Here is a 22851-nt window from a genome sequence, read left to right as displayed (position 1 = left end):
TTCCACAAAATGCATCTTAAGAGTTTGGTGTGAGTAGATGATCTTGTAGGATCATTTAAAGAAACTGAAATTTTACATTAAAATTAAAATTACATAAAAAATTCTCCTTTTTATCACGAATAGGTTAAAGTATAGGATGTTGACAGTGTCTTATATATTCAGTTTTTTTTTTTTTTTTAAGATAGAAGAGCTTTAGAATCAGGTGTTCTCTTGCCAACTGTTTAGTTGACTTTTAAAGGGACTTTTGTTTGTGAGTGATTTTATTTTAGTGTTTCAATTTTTGCTCTAGAAGCAATAAGTGATTTATCTAAGTGATGTAACAAGTGCTTACTTAACCTTTTGTTATATTCATATCCTATCAGCAATCGTTTGACTGTGTATGTGTTTTTGCTCTCGGCAACTTCTGACTACATATATTATGATGGTTTTACCACTTGTAGTTGTAATAGTTAAGTTTCATTTTTGATAGTTAAGAGCTTCCTTTTGCTGTTACCTACTCTTGTCTGTTTTCTAATGTATGAAAATGGGGTTAAATAAAATGCTTTTTAAGATTCTGAGATTTTTTAAAATTTGCAAAAAAAAAAAAAGATGAAGAGAAACTAAAAATAGGTGTAGGATGCCAGTGCCTGAGATACCTTAGATATGTTGACTTTCCTGCTTTTTACCACTGTTCGTCTGAACTGCATTTTGAAGTTTTAGTAAGAGTTAGACAAAATGACAACCTCCCCGCCCTGCTCTAGGAGAGCAGAACAGTCAGACTTTTCCACTGTTTTCTTGTAGAAGGTGGGGCTGAGGAGAGATTGCTTCTTTGATATCAGGAATAGAATTCAGGGAAGAAAACGGAGGACTTGGCTTTTCCTTGGACCCACCCTGTGATGTTTCAAATTATAAAAGGGTAGTGGTGTAATGATACTTAAAGGGAAAATAATCCTGAGGCTTTAGGGAGCCAGAGAATAAATGTTTGTTAGTTTGTTTACTTACTTAAATATGTGAAGAAATAGGGTACAAAGGAGAAGTAAGAAATGAAATTTTCCTTGGTACTTTTGTGACTCATGGTTCGGTTGGTCAGAACACCCCACTTTATTAAATCCAGGGATGCTGATAGGTTCCAGTTAGTTTGCTCTGTTCCGTATTTATAGATTTTGACAGGTAGTATTACTTTTGCTTATAAGAACCACTCTTTGGAAACATTATTTTTAATAATAATAACTACTAATTGACAAGTACTTACTCTCTGTGCCAGCTACTTGGCTAGGGTCTTCACATAGGGCATTTTATGCACTCTGTACCTCAGACTAGTGAGCTTTACAAATGAGATTGAGTGAATTATATAATTGAAGTTTTCCAGGACGGTGATGAATTTAACTTGTCTGACTGTATTTTCTTTGAATAACAGTAGTACTTAGATGGAATTATTACTTGTACTTGCTGCTCTGCCCATTTAGGGCAGTTATTCTTAACCCATTTATGGTCATGTACCCTTGGGAATATTTGATAAACACTGTGGATCTGTTGCCTATGTATATACATACTCATAGCATTCTGCATAAAGTTGCAAGCTATTCACATTCCCTAAGCGTATTCAGGAACCTCAAAGTTATAAATGCCTGATGTAGAAGATTGAAAACAGAAAAGATAATTTTCACTACCATTCTTTTGAAATGCAGAAACCCAAAGGGGACAGATTTTAATTTTAAATCCGGGATCTTGAACTACTTTCAAAATGTGAGATTTGTTTGGGTATGGCTTATTTTCATGATCTAGTCTGTGCTTTTCTTTTCTTCTCCTTTTATTAAAATGTTTACCTGTTTGTTTCTCATTAAGTTATTGATATATGAAGTGTTTCCAAGATTCTTGAAACAAAGATACCCTAAGTTCAAACAGCATTAGTGTTCACATAAACAACAGTGTCATCTCTGCAGTATCTTTATTGCCGTAAAATTTATGTGGATGTAATTAGGGTAAATGCCTAGATCAGAGTAATATGTGATATATTCTCAATTGAATTATATGGGATTTATAAAAGTAGTTAAATTTATAAAAGGATAGTTTAAGCCACTTTGTCAAATTATTATTTATTTAGTGCTTAATTTATAGGTTGGTGGCTGGCATTTGTCCTCATAAAGAGCAATTGGGTTCATCACTTACTAAAGCTAATGAAGTCAGAACTCCAAAATTTACCATGCTGTTTTGAGCTGAGCTTACTCTCTACTAAAACAAATGTTCTAAAAAAAAAAATAAAATAAAACAAATGTTCTAAGTTAATTTAAGCAGTAAGTTACACTTTATATTTGTTCAGGTTCTGTGTGCTAGTTCATAGATGGCTGATTCATTCTGATAGGTTTTGTATATAAAGTAGGACTTATATACTGACTTTATTATCATCTGAGAGTATAAAATATTATCATTGAAGGAATTGGTGAGAAATGGTGGGGAAAAAGAAACCAAGCCAGAATTTTGAGTTGAAAACCATAGGTTTAAGTTCAGACTACCACTTACTTCATACAGTCCATTTATGCCTTTTGAGCTTGTTAAAGTTTTTCTAACACATTTAATCATCAAACATGGATCACTGACCTGTCTCTTTGAAAAATTTTTTCAGTACAGATATTTGACATCTTTCCGTGAGCATACACTTGCACACACATGTAGGCACACACACGCAAAAATCTAATTTCCGTGGAGAAAAAGCTTGATAAAGAAAACAGCCAGCCTTTTGTCATCAGACTATGCTAGGAGTTGAGGGGTTTTTATTTTTTAACTATACAACATAGACTTTGCTCCCAGGTGCTTACCAGTTAGTTAAGATGACTCAAACTTAAGCAAGTATAATCAATTTAACAGTAGTAGTGCAAATTAAATCTTGTGATTTTTTGTAAAGAATAGGTTGGCATAATGGTGCAAAAAAATCGGAGAAGAGGCCTAGGATTTCAGTTATTGACAGAAAGTTAGGTTGATTAAGCTGGAGAAGAACAGAGCACTGAGGAGGACTCACCAGAAGCCCTGGTGCTAGTCTTGAGTTAAGGTCAATAGGAAACAACTTGAGTTCCCACCTCTAGTCAGAAATTTTACTTGTGTCCATTATTTCCCCTAGTCCAGTGAAGAAATAGTGTCCTAATTTTACAGGCGTCGGAGGCAGAGAAGAGTTAAATGACTTGCCCAAGGCATTCAGAGTAAGCAATAGAATTGGAATTTTAACTCAAGGGCCTATGATTTTACAGTCCAAGTACGCTGTTTCCAGTTACTGTGTGTGGTTAACTTCTAGGAATTTGAAATTAAGCCAGTTAATTAGGCAACTAGTATTTTTGTGGTCAGTTATGTCTAAAATTCTTGATTGGAGAGGTCTTAAAAATGTTAAAGTATACATATATCCCCTCCCTTCTGTGGCTGATTCTTGTTGAGGTTTGACAGAAAACAACAAAATTCTGTAAACCAGTTATCCTTCAATAAAAAAATAAATTAAAAAAAATGTTAAGGGTTTGTGAGGTACGTATTGTTAATAGGCCTTTGACTTTCTTCACATCTTGTGTTTGGTTGATCTTAAGAGCTTCTCTCGACTTGAAGTTAATTATTGTATCCATTTTCAGTTTTTCTACCCTCATGACTGTTTTTTTTCCCCTCTTGACTGTTCTTGACTAGTTGGTGCCTTAAAGTCATGCAAGCCTTTTCTCTGAGAAAAGCAGGTAAAGCAAAATGCCTTTCTTTTACTGGAGAGGCAGGCTTATTTGCTGTAGACCATTTTACTATTGTATGTGTTGCTAGTTGTGATCATTGTACTTACAACTGTTAGCTGGTAATTTTTGCACTTTTACTTTATATTATAAATTAAACTGGTAAACTCCTGTGATAATTTGTCACACATCATCTGTACAGAAACTTTGGATAAACAACTTCAATGTTTTTGTCTGTCGGTCTTGAATTTTTTCATCAGGTTACATCCTGGATTGGAGGGAGGAAGGGACAATATTAATTGCCACTTACTGTGTTCCTGTAATGTACCAGACACTGCTAAATATTTTAGAGGCAGTATTTATAATCTTGACCAGAGCCTAATCAGGTGGTTCAAGTGTGTGCCTGTGTGCTCAGTGGTGTCCTACTCTTTGGGACCCCATATACGTAGCCCTCCAGGCTCCTCTGTCCATGGAATTTTCCAGGCAAGAATACTGGAGTAGGTTGCCATTTCCTGCTCCAGGGGATCTTCCCAACCCAGGGATCGAACCCTCATCTTCAGTGTATCCTGCATTGGCAGGTGGATTCTTTATCACTGAGCCACCTCGGAAGCCCTCTAATTGGGTGGTAGTGTGCTAATTCAGTCTTTTTACAGATGAAGAAATAGAGCCTCATAGTGATAGGTGAGTACCTTGCCTTAAGATTTTGTAGCTAGTATTTGATGGAGCCTGAATTCAAATACAGGTCTTTCCAGCTCTAAAACCCATGCAGGCTTTGAAAGGTAAGGAGGTTGTGGACACTTGGTGTGTTTTTCAGCAAATGTTTACTGTTCAATATGTTTCAAGACCATTTATTCTTTTGTCCTCTTGTATGGCTTACCACTTCCAATCAACCAAAGTTTCTCTCATTTTCAGAATTCCAGCTTTGGGTTTTTGGAACACTTTTAAATGGTGCCTAAAATGGAGACGCGGAAGTTAATCTATTGTCTCTAAATATATTTTATTTAATTGTGGTTTTAGTGGTCAATTGTGGGGAGAGTTGTTTTTTTAATTGCTTGGCTATTTTCTTAAATAAGAAGGAAAGACTGTTGCCCTCTCAGATTCTTAATTGTTTATTTTGACTAAGGTTGTTTTTGGCCATTACTGAAGGTTTATTTATTTCTTTTTATTAATTTAATCAGAAAAGTAGTATGTGCTGTATAAAATTCAAACAATACAGTTGAAGCATATGAAAAAGTTCTTACCTCTTTTCTCTAGCCTAATGATCAATTTTGAATTGTATTCTGTGGATCATACTTAAAGTGAGTAAAGAAGAAGAGTTGATGTCATGCACAATTATTGCAGCTCCAAAGTTTTATTAATTATTTTAAACCCCAAACACTAATTGGCTAATGTGTAGTTTAAAGATGAATTAAAATTTGTTTGGCCCACTATATCATAATCATGACTTTTGTTTTAAATTTGTAATATGAGCTTAGTTTTAGGCTGTTTTCAAGTATGATTTTATAAAAAGATACAACTACATGTTTCATGTCATACAAGTGAACTTGTTCTAGGTAAAAGAGAACAAATTACAGGTTCCGTTTAACTTTTTAAAATAGCTGGTCTTTTCTAAGGTATACTTATAGCTGACATTGTGAAATTTGTGTTTTGGGGGTTTCTGTTTGGATAAAAACAATTATATAATTCTCCACTGTTTACTTTTGTCTTGTCTTCCTTGGTGTGTTTCCAAAGTGTATGTTAAAAGTTGTGTTAATGTCAGTCAACTTTCTTTTGTAACATTTTCATTGACAGGTGAACTGTGTGTGATAATCCAAATTTTATTTGAAGATAAAAAATGTTTATTTTTATTTAATCCAAAAAGTTGATTCATATCTTTGTTGCTTATATTGGGAGTGTGCCAATGCGACCTGCTTCCAGCCTTGACCTACTCTGCCTACTTACATGTCATTTGTGTTAGGGTAGGTATGCTGAAAGAACTCATTAGGTCACTGAATAAGCTATTGATTAAAATTTTTCCTCTTCTCAAATAGCATTTTTTTTTTTCCTGGTTACAAAAGTAATAACAGTGTGATTGCAGACATTTTAAAAAATATAAAGAAAAGACAAGTATAATCATACAGTTTAGAAGTGTCCATCCACTTCTTTCCCCAAATCTTTTATGTGTGTACAAATTGTTTTTTTAACAATAATGGGTTATACTGGACAAAGATGTTCTATAATCTTTTTACTTAATAGTATATCATGGTAATAGTCTCTTGATATTATAGAATTCTGAGGAGTATTTTAGATTGAGCAACAAGCAGATTCATCTCCTTCCTATTTTATGTATGCAGTTTGGTAACTTCATAAAAAGGAAAACATTTTATCTAAATAGAATTTCAAATGGAAATGGGTTTTAAGTAACTTTTAAAAATTACTCTTCATGTTCTCAAAATAGTGATTTTTTTTTTAAGGTATGGAAAATACTAATGCTTACATGCAAAAATGGCATGGGTATTAAGATTATGTTCAGATTGTAAATAATGGAAATAAAGGGTCTGCAGTATTGATAAAGTAGACCATGAGTTGACCTAAGGAGAAACTGATAACAAAAATAATTTTTCACTTGTTGTCTTTGGCATCCCACCATCCATTTGTTAAAAGGCTGAATCTGCCCCCCTTCCATCCAGTCTTAATCTTTGTCAGTTTTAACTGTCTTACTTTCTCACTGAATTATCTCCACTTTACAGTAATTTTCTGAAAAAATACTTGTGCCTCAGAAGCAAAGTTTTTATTTTACAGATTCCACCATGATTTATGATTGTTGATTTAACTCAAGAAAACACAAAATTTCTCTCTCACATTTAAAAAATATCAGGAGCTAGCTTTTTTCAATGAGATTACACCTATTTCATTAATGTCCTCATAGTTTGTTTTTCTAAAATCTTTTTATTTTGAAGTAAATTTAGATTCACAGAAGAATTATAAAAGTAGTACAGAAATTCCTGTATGCCCTTTGTCCGACTTCCCCTAATGTTAGCATCTTATATACCGTGGTATATTTATAAAAATTAAGAAATTAACATGGGTAAACTGAACTATAGACTTTTATTTCAGTTTCTCCAGTTTTTCCACTGATGTCGTTTTCTGTTCCAGAACCTAATCCAAGAGACCATGTTGTATTTAATTATTATATCATATTAGCCTCCTTCAATCTGAGTTTCTCAGTGTAGTTTTTCATTATCTTGGCAGTTTTGAAGAGCTTACGTATTTTGTAAATTTCCCTCAGTTTGCATTTGTCTGATGTTTTCTCTTGATTAGATGGGGTTATAGATTTGGGGAGAGATACCATAGAGGTGAAGCACTCTACCCGTTACATCATGTCAGAAGGTCTGTAATATCAATGTGACATTGCTGGAGATGTTCACCTTGATCACTTTGTAAAGGTGGCATCTGTCAGGTTTCTCCATTGTAAAATAACTATTTTTCCCTTTTCATGCAATGTTAGAAACCTGTCATTAAGAACCAACCCACCCTCAGGGGAAGGGAACTAAAGAAGCTCCATCTCCTGGAGGGAGCAGTATTCAAAGAATTTGTGGGCATATGTTAAAACCACTGCAGTAATAAATATTTGAGGTGGGGGGCATATTTTGAGGTCATGCAGATATCTTAATTCTCCTCAAAGTTTCACCCACTAATTTTAGCGTTGATCAGTGGATCTTGTCTGCAGCAGTGAATCTACTAGTGATTTTCTACTTCTCTTATTCCTTCTACATGTATTATTTGGAATCCTCGTGTAAGGAAGAGTTGTCTCTTCTCTCCTCTTCAGTTAATCATTGTACCTTTATGGACTCATGGATATTTATTTTATTCTTTGGGTTATAATCCAGTACATGATGGTTTACTTTGGGGCTCAAATTGTTGCCTTGGCGTTTGAGGTTTGCTGCTGTCCTTTTAACATGCTATGTTCCTGTAGATTTTTTTCTCTGGCATTTTGCCCAAAATGTTACTCAAGAATGACTAGTTATGAGAGAGACCTGATTAAAAACACAAAATTAAAATGTTCTCTGAACTCTTGACACGGTACTTTGTTAAAGGCACAATGTTATATTTTGGATGAGTAAGTCAGTTTACCATCACACAGAGAGAGATGTTAAACATCAGAGTGAGGAAAAACAGACTCCAGACTACTATGGGGAGAAGGTATGACGTATCATTGTCATTGTAAATTAGACGTGAAAAAGACTAGAGAAAGTTTTGATTGAAAACGGTGGGTAGAATTCACTGAAACAATCTAGGAGAGTGGCGATTATAGTTGTATTGTAATCTGTAAAGATTTCTTTACTTGTGCAAAAATTTCTCAACTGATAGAATTCAGTTTTTCACATAAGTTAAAATGGTATTGCAGACTGAAAACTTAATCCAAATTCTTAAGAATAAAATAAAAATACATTCGAAGTCTTACTATTTGCTGAATTTTTCTTGGCTCTGTATCAGAACTGATCTTGAGCTTTCTAACTTTAGATTTGCGTATTTCCTATCAACATTATTACTTGTTCTCTTTTGTAAATTAGTTACAGAACTATCTGTAAGTGATCTCAAATCTGAATTATCCTGTATTAATACATCCTGTATATTAATAGTTCAGAAATAAGCTACTACAGGAGTAGGTAATTTAAAACATTCCAGTGCAGGTAATGTGCTGATGATCATAGTCTCTTGGTGTGTGAATACAGGAAGGCAAGAAATTTGTTGGTTGATTTTGTTTGCCATTCTTTTCCATGTGTCTTGTCACGTTGGATGTCTGTCTTGTCTGGTCATGAAGCTGATGGTTTGGGAGAGAACAAAATAGGCTTCTTTAGCAAGACTCATTGCGGAGCACAGTGCTCAACTCTTTATGTTATTTATAATGGCTCTGGGCTTTAAATTATCAGAAACACATAAATGGTGTTTTAAAATAATGCTGTTTGTGAAATTTAAAAAGAATGTGATAATTGAAAAAGGTAGTTTAAAAAAATTGACTACTAATTTCTTTGAAACCATAATGTAACTTGTAACATAGTTAGGAAGCATTCATGTTTTTCTCCAGCCTTATGGTTATTCTGGAAGAGAGAAATTGATCCTTATGGTAATTAGTGACATCACAGGCAACATCTGTAGCCCATTGCTATCCTTTACCAGTACTACTGATTCAGGGCATGTTTGTTGAGTGTTTACTGGACACTTGGCACTGTGCTCAGGAAAGTTGGTACGTTCAGGGCCATTTGTTGTGTCATAATTTCTGTTAAAATCAAAGTAACTGTAGTTGTATTGGTGCTGTGATTTTTCTTGCTAACTGAAATGTAAACTTGTAAGATACTCGTTGCTAATGTTCAGTGTTCATCATTCTTAAGAATTCATTTGGTCTAATTAAAGAGAAAGGTATCAATAGTACTGAAGCCAGTCAGCAAATGTACTGACTAATAGAAGTTGTTTGGTATTAGGTATCAATAATTTATTAAGGGCAAATTTTTATAATACTTGTCCCTACTATCCCCTTTTATTCTTTAGGCTCTCAAACGGGAAAGGGTGTTAGTTATTACGTTCATACTGTGCTTCAATCAGCCCTTCTTAATCACTTATTTTAAAAGCTTATTTCCTTCTGTGACCTTTATTTTCCCATTTACTAGGGCAGGATTTAAATTTTTTTTTTCCTTTTTGGTATAATTAAGGACAATAAGTGTACTACAGTAACTTGGTAAACCAGAAAGCTATGTGGTTTTTGTTTGTTTTTTTAAATTTTTTTTTTTTAGTTGGCTGCATTGGGTCTTAGTTGGCGGCCTGCGGGACCATTCCTTGTGGCCCACAGCCTCTAGTTACGGTGTGTGCGCTTTGGTAGTTGTGGCACTCTGGCTTCGTTGCTCTGCAGCATGTGGGATCTTAGTTCCCCAACCAGGGATCGAACTCATGTTCCCCCATTGCAAGGTGGATTCTTAAATACTGGACCACCAGAGAAGTCCCAGAAAGCTATGTTTTAATACTATAAACCTCAGTGACAGTGAAAGTGTTAGTCTGTCAGTCATGTCCCACTATTTAGATCCCATGGACTGTAGCCCACCAGGTTCCTCTGTCAGTGGAATTTTCCAGGCAAGAATACTGGAGTGGGTTGCCATTCTCTTCTCCAGGGGATCTTCCTAACCCAGGGATTGAACCGAGGTCTCCTGCATTGCAGGCAGATTCTTTGCTAGGAAAGCCCCCCTGGTGTTATAAATGTCGGTAAACAGTTGATTAATAATCCCAGAGGTAATCACACCTCAACATCTTGCTTACATGTAAATACACTTGTAATCTACATTTCATTTGCAAGTGATATTTGGGTTTCATTTTAAGTGGATAGCATTTTATAAAAACTAAGTCACAGGGAAGAAATTTAAGAATCACATATGTCTTCTGAAAAAAATCTGTAAATTCTGGATTTTTTGTCATTTTGAAATTGCTTTAAAAGAACTTATAAAACTGGTCAGAGTTGGGAAAAATAGAATTTATGAGTGGTTCCTTTGGAGACCACGGGCAGACTGTTGTCGTGAGGTTTATGAAAGGCTCCCTGGAGATAATTTTTGAGTTAGTCTCAGTGAATTTTTGAGTTAGTCTCAGTGATGGTAAATGTGCATAAAAAGCCTAGCTTTCAGTGTTGTTGTTTTTTTTTTTTTCTTTTCAGTGTTTTCTGAAGTATGCTTTAATACAAGTTTAGAATGTTGGTTAAGTTGTGCACAAACAGCCCCCTTGATTTTATTGCATCTCCAGTTTAAAATAAAAGGGGAGAATTCCAGGTGGCTGCTAGGGAAGGATCATAAAAGCCCTTTGTTGGAGGATTGCTATGAAATAATGATTTGAGCTTTGAAGTTGAAGGAGAGATTTGTTTCACTGGCAAAAACAAATGAAACTTTAACTCCCTGTATTCTACTATTGCAGAAGAGTGGGATTTTTCTAGCGAAAGTCTGTTGGACTCTCTAAGAATGCATATCATTTGTGTTTCCTTTCATTCATTGCTTGGACGTGGAAGTTCAGTGATGTTAGAGGTATGGGTGGCATTATCTGTCTTATTTATGCATAATTCTGTCATGTTCAGTGATTTCATCAAAAGGGCCCCAAACTGCTGTTTTTTGGAGTTTGGGCTTATTAGGGCGTCCATGGGCTTTTCAGAAGCTGTAGTCTTCCTCAGTGAGCTATTATTCTTGGCTTTATTTTTGTTGTTGTAGAACTTAAAATACAATATGCTTTTTATTAATGTGATTTTCTTTTTCTCTTTGCAGTGATTATTTATTCAAGTTACTTCTGATTGGCGACTCTGGGGTTGGAAAGTCTTGCCTTCTTCTTAGGTTTGCAGTAAGTTGAAGTCAAAGTGATTTTAAAGGAATTAATGCTGTGTATATTTTCTGGGTAGACAAAAGATAAAACAGTTTTATTCAGGATATTCTTCCAGAATTTTATATATGAAGCCTCCAAATACACATCCCCAGTGATATCTAGACTCTTTAAATAGAAGAAATACTGTTGCTAAAAGAAATTCAAGAAAACTGTAGTTATAAAGTCAAAGTGTCTTAATACTCTGCTTGGAGGTCAAACAGTGTTTCATTCCAACATAAATAATGAGTAAGGGAAAAAATGGTAAGTTTGTGTTGAAAGTGACTTGATGGAAGACAAATCTTCAAGTAAAACTTTAGTAGAATAAAAAGAAAAAGCAGGGCCTGGTACAGACTATTTATTTTTTTGACAGTGGCATCGTTGTCATTTGACAGTGGATGAAATTTACAAACTGATAAATAACTTAATGATAACTTTCAACTTAATAAAATGCACTGTCTTGTTCGTAGTGTTTATGAACTGCCTTCAAATTTAACATGTTTTCCTTCTCACTGTCTTGATCATTGCTTCTTAAGATATGAACCAGTGGGGATTATCAAGACCCTCCTGGAGTCCGTGAGATCAAAAACCACTTGCTAATAACACTAAATCATTAGTATAAATAATTACCAAGTAGTTGTACTGAGACAAAAGACGTTTGTCTTTTTTCCCTCTGTTGATCTTTGCCCTGATGGTGCAAGAGCAATGGTAGGTAAAACTGCAAGTGCCTTATTAGTCCCTTGTTGAAGTAAAGCTAAGCCCCAGATTATGCTCCTAGTCATGGTGTTTACCTCTGTTCGCTCACAGGGGAGGAAAAAACACCGTTATCACTTAAGTGTGTCTTTGATGAAACAGTAAAAATGATTAATTTTTTTCATACTTTTTAAAATTGAGGTATAGTTGATGTTCAGTGTTATATAGGTGTTAGATGTACAATATAGTGATTAACAATTTTTAAAGGTTATATTCCACTTACTATTACAGGATGTTGGCTATATTCCCTGTATTGTACAATATGTCCTTGTAACTTTCTGTATTATACATAGTAGTTTGTACCTCTTAATCCCTTGCCCCTATATTGCTCCTCCTCCTTTCTCTCTCCTCCAGTAAGCACTAGTTTGTTCTCAAATCTGTGAGTCTCTTTTTTTCTTATAGTTATTAGCTTTTTTTTTTTTTTTAAGAATCCACATATAAGTATTTGTCTTTCTCGGTCTGACTTGGTTATCATAATACCCTCTCAAGTCCATCCATGGTATGGACTAGTATTCCATGGTATGTATATATGTATGTATACATCTCCTTTATCCATTCATCTGTTGATGGACACCTAGGTTGCTTCTAAAAATGATTAATTTTTAGAGATCTTGATCCTTGTTGAGTGTTTCCTTTTTAAATATTCTGTGTGAAAAAATGAGTACACATAAAACAGTTTTCCTGAAGACTGAAATGTGTTGATTGTCTAAAGGGAGAGAAAAGCATTTGTATAGTTGTTTCCATTATGAGCTAAACTAGCTGCTTTCTTCATTGAACTTTTTTTTTTTAAACTTGAAAGAACAACTAACAGGCTATATTTATCTAGAATTGAGTATTGGGTATACATTTTATCAGATAAACAGACATTGTCACTTCAAGGAAAATACCTGATAGTATTTGTTGCCTATAATAACTTCAAGTTTTTCAAGGGAAAATTAGAATTTTTAAAAATTTTAAATCCATCAGTGCAAGCTTGACAGCATCTCAAATATTTAATATTACTTTTCTGATGGGATGTTAGTGAGTCTCATGTATATTCATTATATAATAATAATTTGAAAATGAGACCATGTAAGTACCAGAATAAAACCTAGGTGGCTCTTTAATCTTATGTGAAAGTATTTAATAACAGGAAAAAAATCAGGAAAGAAAGGATTGTTAAATTTGATTGCATTAAAATTAATGTTGACACATAATGTTAGAAAACAAGTGGTCCTAGCAAAAAGTATATGGAGGAGGAGGTAATAGTCTCAATATATAAAGCACATTTATACACTAGTAAGGAAAGGATATTTGTCCTAATGGAAATAAGAATGAATGCATGAGTGGGCAGTTTACAGAAGGAGAAATACAAATTGCCAGTAAATATGAAAAAAATGTTCAGTTTTATTTGTAATTAAAGGACTTAAAAATTTCTTTTTGTTTAGTTGCTCAGCTTTGTCCAACTCTTTGTGACCCCATGGACTGTAGCCCACTAGGCTCCTCTGTCCATGGAATTCTCCAGGCCAGAATACTGGAGTGGGTTGCCATTCCCTTCTCCAGGGAATCTGACTAGGGATTGAGCCCAGGTCTCCTGCATTACAGGCTGATTCTTTACTGTCAAAATTAGACAATACTTCATATTTATTAAAGTGACAAGTATTAAAATTAAGAATAATTCCTAGTATTAAATCAGTAATCTGGGTGGGTGGGAAGAAACTAGCATCTCTTGAGGAAAATGGCTGTAGCCTGAGGTATTTGTGCTTCAAAGAAAATTCTTTCCAGATTCCTACTGACCCAAGTCACAGGTTTTCAGTATTACCTACACAGAATGAGCCAGGAAGCATTTTAAAAATACTGATTCTCAGATCCCTAAAATAGATTCAAGCTGTAACAAGTATGATTAAGAAATGTATAATAAGCTTTGAGAGCACACAGGGAAGAATCTCTTAACTACTGGCCAAGGAATTGAAGAATGTTTGGACAATCACTGTTGCCTGAACTCAAATTTGAAAAATGGATAAAAATTGCCAACTTGCCCACGGGCTGGGGAGTTAGGGGGATAAAGCTTGGGGAGAAAGGGGGAGAAAGAGATACTAAGGATTTGGACAGTTGAAATGGGAAGTGCAGTGGCTCAGAGGCATGCAAGTAAGGGTCATTTTGGGGTATATAAGAATTCTATTAATAACAGCATTTATAAGTTTTTCTAACAAAGCACTTGGCATGTTCTAGTGCTGAATGTTGTTCTCTATCCATTTTCTATAGTATGTGATACTTACTTGAAAATTTAAATTTAAAAAAGGAATATCTAATGATGAGTATTTTGTCAAATTGCATTCAGTGCTTCAAAAATATCCTTTTACCCAGTGATTCTGTTTATGGCAAAATGTGAATATATGTGGAGGATAAGTCAACATAGCTATCTCTAGCCACTTGGAACTCTGATCACATTTTACAGTTTGCTTTAGCCATCTTTGTCTCAGTGTGATATACACATCTGATTCAGCATTATCAAGACTTGTCCACACTCGTTTCATTTAGTCCTTTTTCTCCTTCTTTTTGTTGGAGTGCTACAAATAGAAATCCCAAATGTGTCATTTCCCCTTAACATACTTTATTTAATATAGGGTTTCCCTGATCTCAGATGGTAAAGAATCTTTCTGCAATGCAGGGGATCTGGGCTCAATCCCTAGGTTGGGAAGATCCCCTGAAGAAGGAAATGGCAACCCACTTCAGTGTTCTTGCCCGGAGAATCCCATGGACAGAGGAGTCTGGCAGGCTATAGTCCTCAGCATTGCAGAGTCAGACACGACTGAGTAACTAACGCACATACTCTATCATATAAAAAAATTTGTTGACTTACAAAATAAATTTTCCTGGTTGTTTTAAAAAATTTTCCTGGTTGTTTTAAAAAGTGTGGTGTTAGTTTGAATCACAATTCAAAACATGGTTCACACAGACTTATCACATAGAGAACAGACTTGTGGTTGCCAATGGTGGGGAGGGAGGATGGAGAAGGATGGGAGCGGGAGTTTGGGGTTAGCAAATGCAAACTTTTATATATAGACTGGAAAAACAAGGTCCTACTGTATAGCACAGAGAACTATATTGAGTTTCCTGTGATAAACCATAATGGAAAAGAATATGTATGTTATTATTCAGTTTTGTATGTATAACTGAATCACTTTGCGCTATAGCAGAAATTAACACAACATTGTAAAGCAGTGTTCATACTTTCATTTTGTTGTTTTGCTGCTTAGTCTTTTAGAGTTTTTCCAGCTTCTCACTTCCACCTCCTCCTTTTTTATTTATATATTTTTCGTGTCACTTTCTTTTTGCAGAAACTGGGGCAGTTGTCCTATAAATTGTCCAACATTTTAGGTTTGTCACTTTGCTTCTCTGTGGTGTCTTTAAACTTGTCCCCCTGTTTCTGTAATTGGAAGTAAGCCCCAGAGCAGTGCTTTATCTATCATTATCGTAGTTACGAGTCCCTTGTGATTATTTTAAATTTAAATAAAATTGAATGGAATAAAAAATTCAGTTCCTTGTTCTCACTAGCCACATGGAGCTATTGGATACTATATTGCAAGTCACAGCCTATAGAACCTTTCTGTCATCAAAGAAAGTTCTTTTTAACAGTGCTACTCTTAATAGATTTAGGCTTGATTGAGCCTAAATCCATCTTTGTTAGCAAAGTACTTCCTAGGTGGTGCTTTATGCCTGATGATTGTACAGTGGGGTTACGTGGTGAAAGCGTGATCTCTCCATTTACATATCTTTTCACTTAAAACAATTTTGTTTTCATTATGAGTAAAATAATTGTAATAGGTACTTGAGGGAAAAAACAGGTGTAATTTTAAAAGTTTAGCCTTGGGTTAAATGTTGTTCACACAAAAACTTACACACAAGTGTCCATAGCAGCATTATTGATAATAGATGTAGAAACTACCCAGATGTCCATGAACTGATAAACAAGATGTAGTATATCTATACAGTGTACTGTTTTTCAGCCATAAAAAGGAATGAAGTACTGATTCATGCTCTAACATGGCTGGGGCTTCCCTGGTGGCTCTGTGGCAAAGAATCTGCCTGCCAGTGCAGGAGAGACAGGTTTGATCCTTGGTCCAGGAAGACCCCACATGCTGTGGAGCAACTAAGCCCATTGCGCCACAAGTACTGAGCCTATGCTCCGCAACAAGAGAAGCCGCTGCAAAGAGAATACCCCCATGCAGTTGAACTAGAGAACAGCCACCACTCACCACAACTAGAGAAAAACCAGACCCAGCACAGCCAAAAATAAAATAAATTGTGTGTCTCTCTGTATATATAGATATATATATATAGATTAAAAAAAAAAAAGGCTGAACCTTGAAAAGTTTATGCTGAGTGAAAGAAGCCAAACACAAAAGGTCACATTGTATGATTCCATTCATATGAGGTATCCAAAACAGACAAATCTGTGGAAACATAGATTAGTAGTTTCCAGCGTCTAGGGGGAGAGGAAGAAATCTGACTGCTGCTGGGTATAGGGTTTTCTTTTGGAGTGAAGAAAATGTTTTGGAATTAAAATAGTTGTGATGCTTGCACAGTCTTCTGAATATACTAAAAACCACTGAGTTGTATATTCTAAAGGGGTGGATTTTATGTATATGAATTATATCTCAATTTTAAAAGTCATAACTAAGAAAATTGACTTCTAAAAGAATTTCAGGAGAGGGACATGATCCATAGGTTTGTGTTGAATAAACTGAATAACCAGTGGGGGTGGAGGAGCAAGAATTCTGCTGATTAGCAAATTAGAAAAATCATTCATAATCATTCAAAATATAAAACCTTGTCTGTATGATATATGTAAAGAATTTGCCAAGAGGTGATTGGAAAACTAAAGAATAGCTATTGGGAAAAAAATCTTAAACCATTATTAAATAGCACTTTGTCTTCAGAATGTGAACTGAGTGCAGGAGCAGGATGGAGTGGCTGTTCTCAGATTGTTATGTCTTACAAACTTTATCAGCTTTCTGGATAAAAGTTAACATATTTCTTATTTACTCTATTGAGCATTCATTTTAATTGTTAACTTTTTTCCCTTTAGGATGATACATATACAGAAAGCTACATCAGCACAATTGGTGTGGATTTCAAAATAAGAACTATAGAGTTAGATGGGAAAACAATCAAACTTCAAATAGTAAGTAATTTTTGGACTAGAAATTTTTTGGAAATTATTTTGGTAAATTTAGAATATTTGTTATTTGTAATATGTTAAAATGAAAGTATCTTAGGAATCATTCATCTGTGACAGAATGGTAGAGTAAGAATTGTTTAGATTGAAAGTGATTTAAGATTACCTTCTTCATTGAATTTTCTGTTCATAGAGTTGAGAAATACATGTTTTAAGTCAAACCTGGTCCTAGTTCTTTTTCTTGCAGTTTTATTAGTGAGGTCTACGGGGTCTAAGTTGATGTTTGTTTACTTCGTCTTATAGAAGAAGCATACTGAGCAGTTTTCATATGTCTTTCATTGTGCTGAATACTCTGGATCCAGGAAAAACCTAGGAGAGGTTCTTCATATTTGTTTTAGTTGAGTATTTATTAGATAGTATGTTCCAACGCTGTAGAAATGTAGAATTTTATTGGAAGGGAATATAGCTTTTGTTACATATTTTACAGCTCAGAAAATGGATGCTGAGAGATTTAATGACTTGCCTACCATTAGTAGAAGAACCAAGTGACCCATAGCTCTGTTTTCAGTATATTGTGTTCCTGTGCCATCCTCACTCCCTTACCCATCCTTAAAACCCCAACACTGAATTAAAAATATGCAGTTGTAGTAGAAACTTAACATAGGTCTGGGTACTACCAGGATGCACATACCTTTGGTCTTTAAAAAAAAAATCTCAGGTATCTTTTAGAATTGGCTCTTACTATGAGGTAATATGGAAAACAAGTGACTGCTCTTTTTATGGAATTGATAACACCCTGAACTGGAAGTAATTCTGAATTTGGAGTCAGAAAACTTGGATTTGTTGTGTTCATTCTGCTATTTATTAGTTGGAGAGTCATGGGTTTAACTTAACTTCAACCTTTTTCCTGAGACTCAGTTTCTTACCTCTAAAATGAGTGTGATGATACTTGACTTACTAATAGGTAGTTGTGAGAACCAAACCTATAGTTTAAGTAGTTGTGAGAACCAAATCTATAGTTTTGTGTATGTATATATGTTAATCTGTGTAAAAACTCTTTGTAGCTGCCTAATCAAAATTAATTTCTGTTGAGAGCCTGCCATTTAGATTGATCTTATCACAACCTGTCATTCCTTTTTAGAAGCATGTTTTCAGAACCTTTTACAATTTAGGTTACTCCTTTATAAGTGCCACTTATTAAAATATGATTCCTAAAATCAAATATAAGATAGTATCTGGCCAGTGTGGACTACATGGGGTAAATTCTCTATTGATTTGGTCTCTGAATTTCTTTTTTTTCCTATCAGACTTTAGGGACTCTTGCCATTTTCTCATCATTGGCCCATACAAGGACATAAAAAGAAAGCCTGAGTTTACTATTTGCTATCTCAGTAGCTATTTTACCTACTAGTTTGGGTCTTAAGGTTTTGGTTTGTTTTTTGTTTAAGTCTTACATTTTGTGACTAGGGCATTAAAAATCTAAATGCAAGATTTTACTTTTAACCCTGCTACATTTCACCTTGCCTGGCTTGAATTACCCTTTCATGTTTTCCAGGGTCTTTAAAAAAATGATTGGGTTTATCTATATTTTAATTATTTTTTCTGCTTTTCCTGTTCAAGTGTGCCATCAGGGTCTTTATCACAGTTGGTGATTACAAAACATTCAGCACTGCAGGGCATGTATGGAGTTCAGTCCCATGAAAGGCCTCTTTCTGTGAATGTTGATTCATTCACGAAGCTTTATGGAAATGCTCACGTTACACAGGCATTCAGATAGGTTCAAGGTTGCAGGGATGGATGAAACATAGCCCCATAGGGGATCCCATTTCAGTAGGAGAGACACAGCAGGGAAAATCAGTTTACCTCGTGATTATGAGGGGTAATGAGGATTATGAACATAAAGGGTGATCAGTTACAGAGGGAAGGTAATGTTAGGATGTAGAGAGTCAGGAGAGTTATCAGAGTGGCAAGAAGACAGCAGAAGTTTTACTCTTTGGATGCCATTGCTTAGCTACAATTCTTTAACATGTATTCAGAAATAGTTTCTTCCTGTTCTTGTCCTATCCTTGTGAAGGGGGTTGGTTAGTGGTGGAGAAGAGAAGGGAACTAACATTTTATTGAGTAGCTACTATAATGAGGTATTGTGCTAGGCATTTTATAAACCTTATTTCATTTAAACTTAGCAGTTTCATAAAGTAGTGATATCTGGAATTTATGGATGAAGAAACTGTAATAACCAGGAACCTAAATTTAATGTTTTGAAGTCAAATTGACTTTACTCTAGAGATCCTGTTTCTCCAAGGGTATCCTGAAAGACTTGAGGCTCCCTACTGATGGTCTTCTGCCTCTCATAGGCTAGTACTTTGGATGAAAAAGGTAGCTTTTGCTTGTTTTAGATGAACAAGTGTTAACATATTACTTTATTACTTCATTATTATTTCTCCCCCTTGAAGTATGTTAAAGTGGTTATTGACATGATATTTTACTACAAAAATACTATGCATCTATTTTACTATGTAACCACCGTTACCACTTCTAACAAAACTGATACTAATGCCTTTTTTAACTTTTTGTTTTGGGGTATAGCCAATTAATAATGTTGTGGTAGTTTCAAGTGGGCAGCAAAAGGAGTCAGCCATACATATATGTGTATCCGTTCTCCTCCAGACTCCGCTCCCATCCAGGCTGCCACATAACACTGAGCAGAGTTCCATGTGCTGCACAGTAGGTCCTTATTGGTTACCCATTTTACGTACAGCAGTGATACTAATGCCTTAATGTTATCTAATAGTCTGTATTTAAAGTTCCCCAGGATTGCAGCTTACTTTTAACAGCTCTGTTGGCTGGGTCTTAGAAAAGGAAGTGATTTCACTCAGTGCTCCTGAACTCCGCCCCCCCCCCTTTTTTTTTTCCATTTAGGACACTAGTGGGGAGCAATGTCAAGTTCACATATATATTCCAGAACTTTACAACTTCTTCCCACGAAAGGCTGTTTCATCATAATCTCCACTTGTATTAGGCTACAAGTCTATCTTTTGTTTTTTTAATGGTTAACCATTAAGTAACCGTTCAGTTATTTCCCCATCAATCAAGTATTAAGTTTTAGTGGGGTGTGTGCTAGGTTGCTTCCATTTTTTCTGACTCTGTGTGACCCTATGGACTAGAGCCTGCCAGGCTTCTTTGTCCATAGGATTCTCGGGCAAGAATACCGGAGTGGGTTGACATTTCCTCCTCCAGGGGACACAACTGAGGGATCTAACCTGCATCTCTTATGTCTCTTCGCCACTAGTGTCAGCTGGGAAGCCTGTTAGTGGAGTAGGTAGCTTTTCTAAAAAAAAAGATTTTTTTAAAGGGAAAGGTCATTATTTAGGAGCAATTGAAACAAAATTCTCATTGCGCTTGTTAAAATCATGGTTTTTAAAATGAGTTTACCTGATATTTTTTAATAGTTTTAACTCTGAACTTTAATGTGGCAGTGTATTTGTTTCCACTGTTGGAGCCTAAATGGTTGAAGTGTGGTAAATTGCTCTTAAAATGAATTTTATAAAAGTATTTGGAATCATCTTTCTTACATTGTTTTCCCTAGGATTAAAATAATTGTTCCTGAGATGGCTAAAGTGCTGTCTTGACTGATAGTTACCTGAATTAGGTCCTTTCAGTGTTTCCCATGATGATAAAATGTGCTAGCAAGAGATTTTTGTCTTATGTTTGATGAGAGTTATAATGTGTTAGCATTATACTACCACTAGACCAGTAGATTTGCTAATATCAAGTCAGCCCATCTTTGCATTCATAGTGTAAGCTTGGCACAGTGCTAAAGGCTATTGAGTATATGAAAAGTATGACATAGTTGCTGATCAGAGGGCTTATAGTTTACAATATTGGTAGCATTAACTGCAAGCTAAATTAGACTCTGCCTTCTTTTTTGAACCTTCAGATATTTGGCAGTTTCTTTGTGATTTAGTAGTGTGAGCACAGAGAGCTAATGTTCCCATAGCAAATCCTGGTAATCCACAACTATGTAAACTAAACTGTTCTCCCTCCTTGCCTCCTTTTCCCCAACTCTTGTTTTAATGGAATTGTTTGGATTTCTTGATTATTTTATGATAGTGGGACACAGCGGGCCAAGAAAGATTTCGAACAATCACCTCCAGTTATTACAGAGGAGCCCATGGCATCATAGTTGTGTATGATGTGACAGATCAGGTAAGTTCCAGGAGAAAATTGTGTTTCACTAACAATGTAGTAAGTTATTATTTGATTAAATATCACACTATTTTTACTTTGCATACAAGCAATGAGTATTATTTATATAGCAGACTTTGTCCACCCCAAATGAAGTGAATGATACAAAAACATTTATCTTAAACCAGTTATTTTTTAAGAACAGGTACAGTGTTATTTTTTCTCGCCTACATTATTTGAATACCTAATAAACTGGTCAACTCAAATTTCCTATTTTCCTTTAGTAAACAGAAAATTTAGTAATTGGATTTACATTTGCTTTCAAGGGACCCAAATTATATTTATTATCAATTAAACCATTTTGTCAAGAGTTTGTAGGGAACTGGGATTGTTTGGCTCATACTGTGTCCTTGGTGATAGGTGTTAACAGAAGTTTGCCTGGTAATTAGACCTGTTGGAATTGCCAAAAGTAAGATTAGGGGTCTCTGCCTATGGAGACCCCTAATGTGGTTCAGAAATAGGGATGAGCTTTGAGGAACATTTTAAGACGACAGTGAATATCTAAAGATAAGCTTGTTGAAAGAAGGTAGGGGGATGTGAAGAATAGTGTAAGAATGTGGTTCAAAGGCAGTAATTGTTCTTTTGATCAGAAAGTTAGAAAATTTCAGGGTCCTTCTTTTGCCTGCCAAGGAGTGAAAGATGAACTTTGAAAATTACAATGTATAATTCTTGTAGAAAATGTTCATGAAAATTACAATGTATAATTCTTATAGCAAATGTTCAATCTCCAGTCAAATATGAAATCAGAGCTAATTAGGAGATAACTAGAATTATAAGACTTCAGATTCAGCACCATTAGGAGTACTGGGTGATTAAACATGAAATCATTGCTAGTTATAAATCTCAAGTCATTTCCTTGTAATATTTAAAATGGAAATTTTCCTCCCTTAAATATGACTGTGGAAAACAAGTATCTTTATGTTGGACCCATTTATTTAATAACTTTTGACATCTCTAGTAGTTAACAGTTAGGCTACCTTATTCATAAGCCAGAATTTTGTCACATTGCAAAAACTAGGTTTTGTCATGCATATAAATAGCATATTCCAAAACAATGGGATTTGCCTGAGCTATAGTTTAACTCTGAGCTGTATTTCCCTCTCAAATAAGGCATTGTCATCCTCAAGCTTTCAAATTCTGTATTCTTATTCATATAAATATGCATCAAAATGTCAGTTCACGTCTTTCCCAGCATTAAGAGTTCTTTTTTAATAGCTGTATTGTCTCACTAGCTCTTCTTAGGTCAGGAGAGACACTTCTGTTTATCACTTGCTTCATTAGAATAGTTATGTTCAGAACTATATTATCACTCTTTAAATTGTCTTTTTAGGAGTCCTTCAATAATGTTAAACAGTGGCTGCAGGAAATAGATCGTTATGCCAGTGAAAATGTCAACAAGTTGTTGGTAGGGAACAAATGTGATCTGACCACAAAGAAAGTAGTAGACTACACAACAGCAAAGGTATGTTTCAAGTTTGACTTTCAGACTGAATTGGAAGGTGCTGAATTTGAATTTTATATGGGTATAGAGTCACACAATGGCTGCAGCCAGCTTAGCTTTTATTGTTAAGTTTTTCAACCAGAGATTGAACCCATGCCCCCATATATTGGAGGCACGAAGTCTTCACCACTGGACTGCCAGGGAAGTCCCCACCTTAA

The 22851-nt window shown here is 35.1% G+C and overlaps 1 protein-coding gene across 1 annotated transcript in view; it reads left to right on the top strand.

Annotated features, from left to right (window-relative positions):
• The window catches only part of RAB1A (RAB1A, member RAS oncogene family), a 29375-nt gene that overhangs the window by 4574 nt on the left and 1950 nt on the right, over nucleotides 1-22851 (top strand). Inside the window, exons 2-5 of the mRNA XM_043468904.1 lie at nucleotides 10943-11015; nucleotides 16858-16953; nucleotides 21058-21153; nucleotides 22523-22654. Of these exons, the coding sequence (XP_043324839.1) occupies nucleotides 10943-11015; nucleotides 16858-16953; nucleotides 21058-21153; nucleotides 22523-22654 (397 nt within the window). The remainder of the gene's footprint in view (nucleotides 1-10942; nucleotides 11016-16857; nucleotides 16954-21057; nucleotides 21154-22522; nucleotides 22655-22851) is intronic.

The sequence above is a fragment of the Cervus canadensis genome, chromosome 5 (genome assembly GCF_019320065.1).
Source record: "Cervus canadensis isolate Bull #8, Minnesota chromosome 5, ASM1932006v1, whole genome shotgun sequence".
In the NCBI taxonomy this organism is placed as follows: domain Eukaryota; kingdom Metazoa; phylum Chordata; class Mammalia; order Artiodactyla; family Cervidae; genus Cervus; species Cervus canadensis.
Note: the sequence above shows the minus strand (reverse complement) of the source record. Positions and strands in the feature narration are given on the sequence as shown.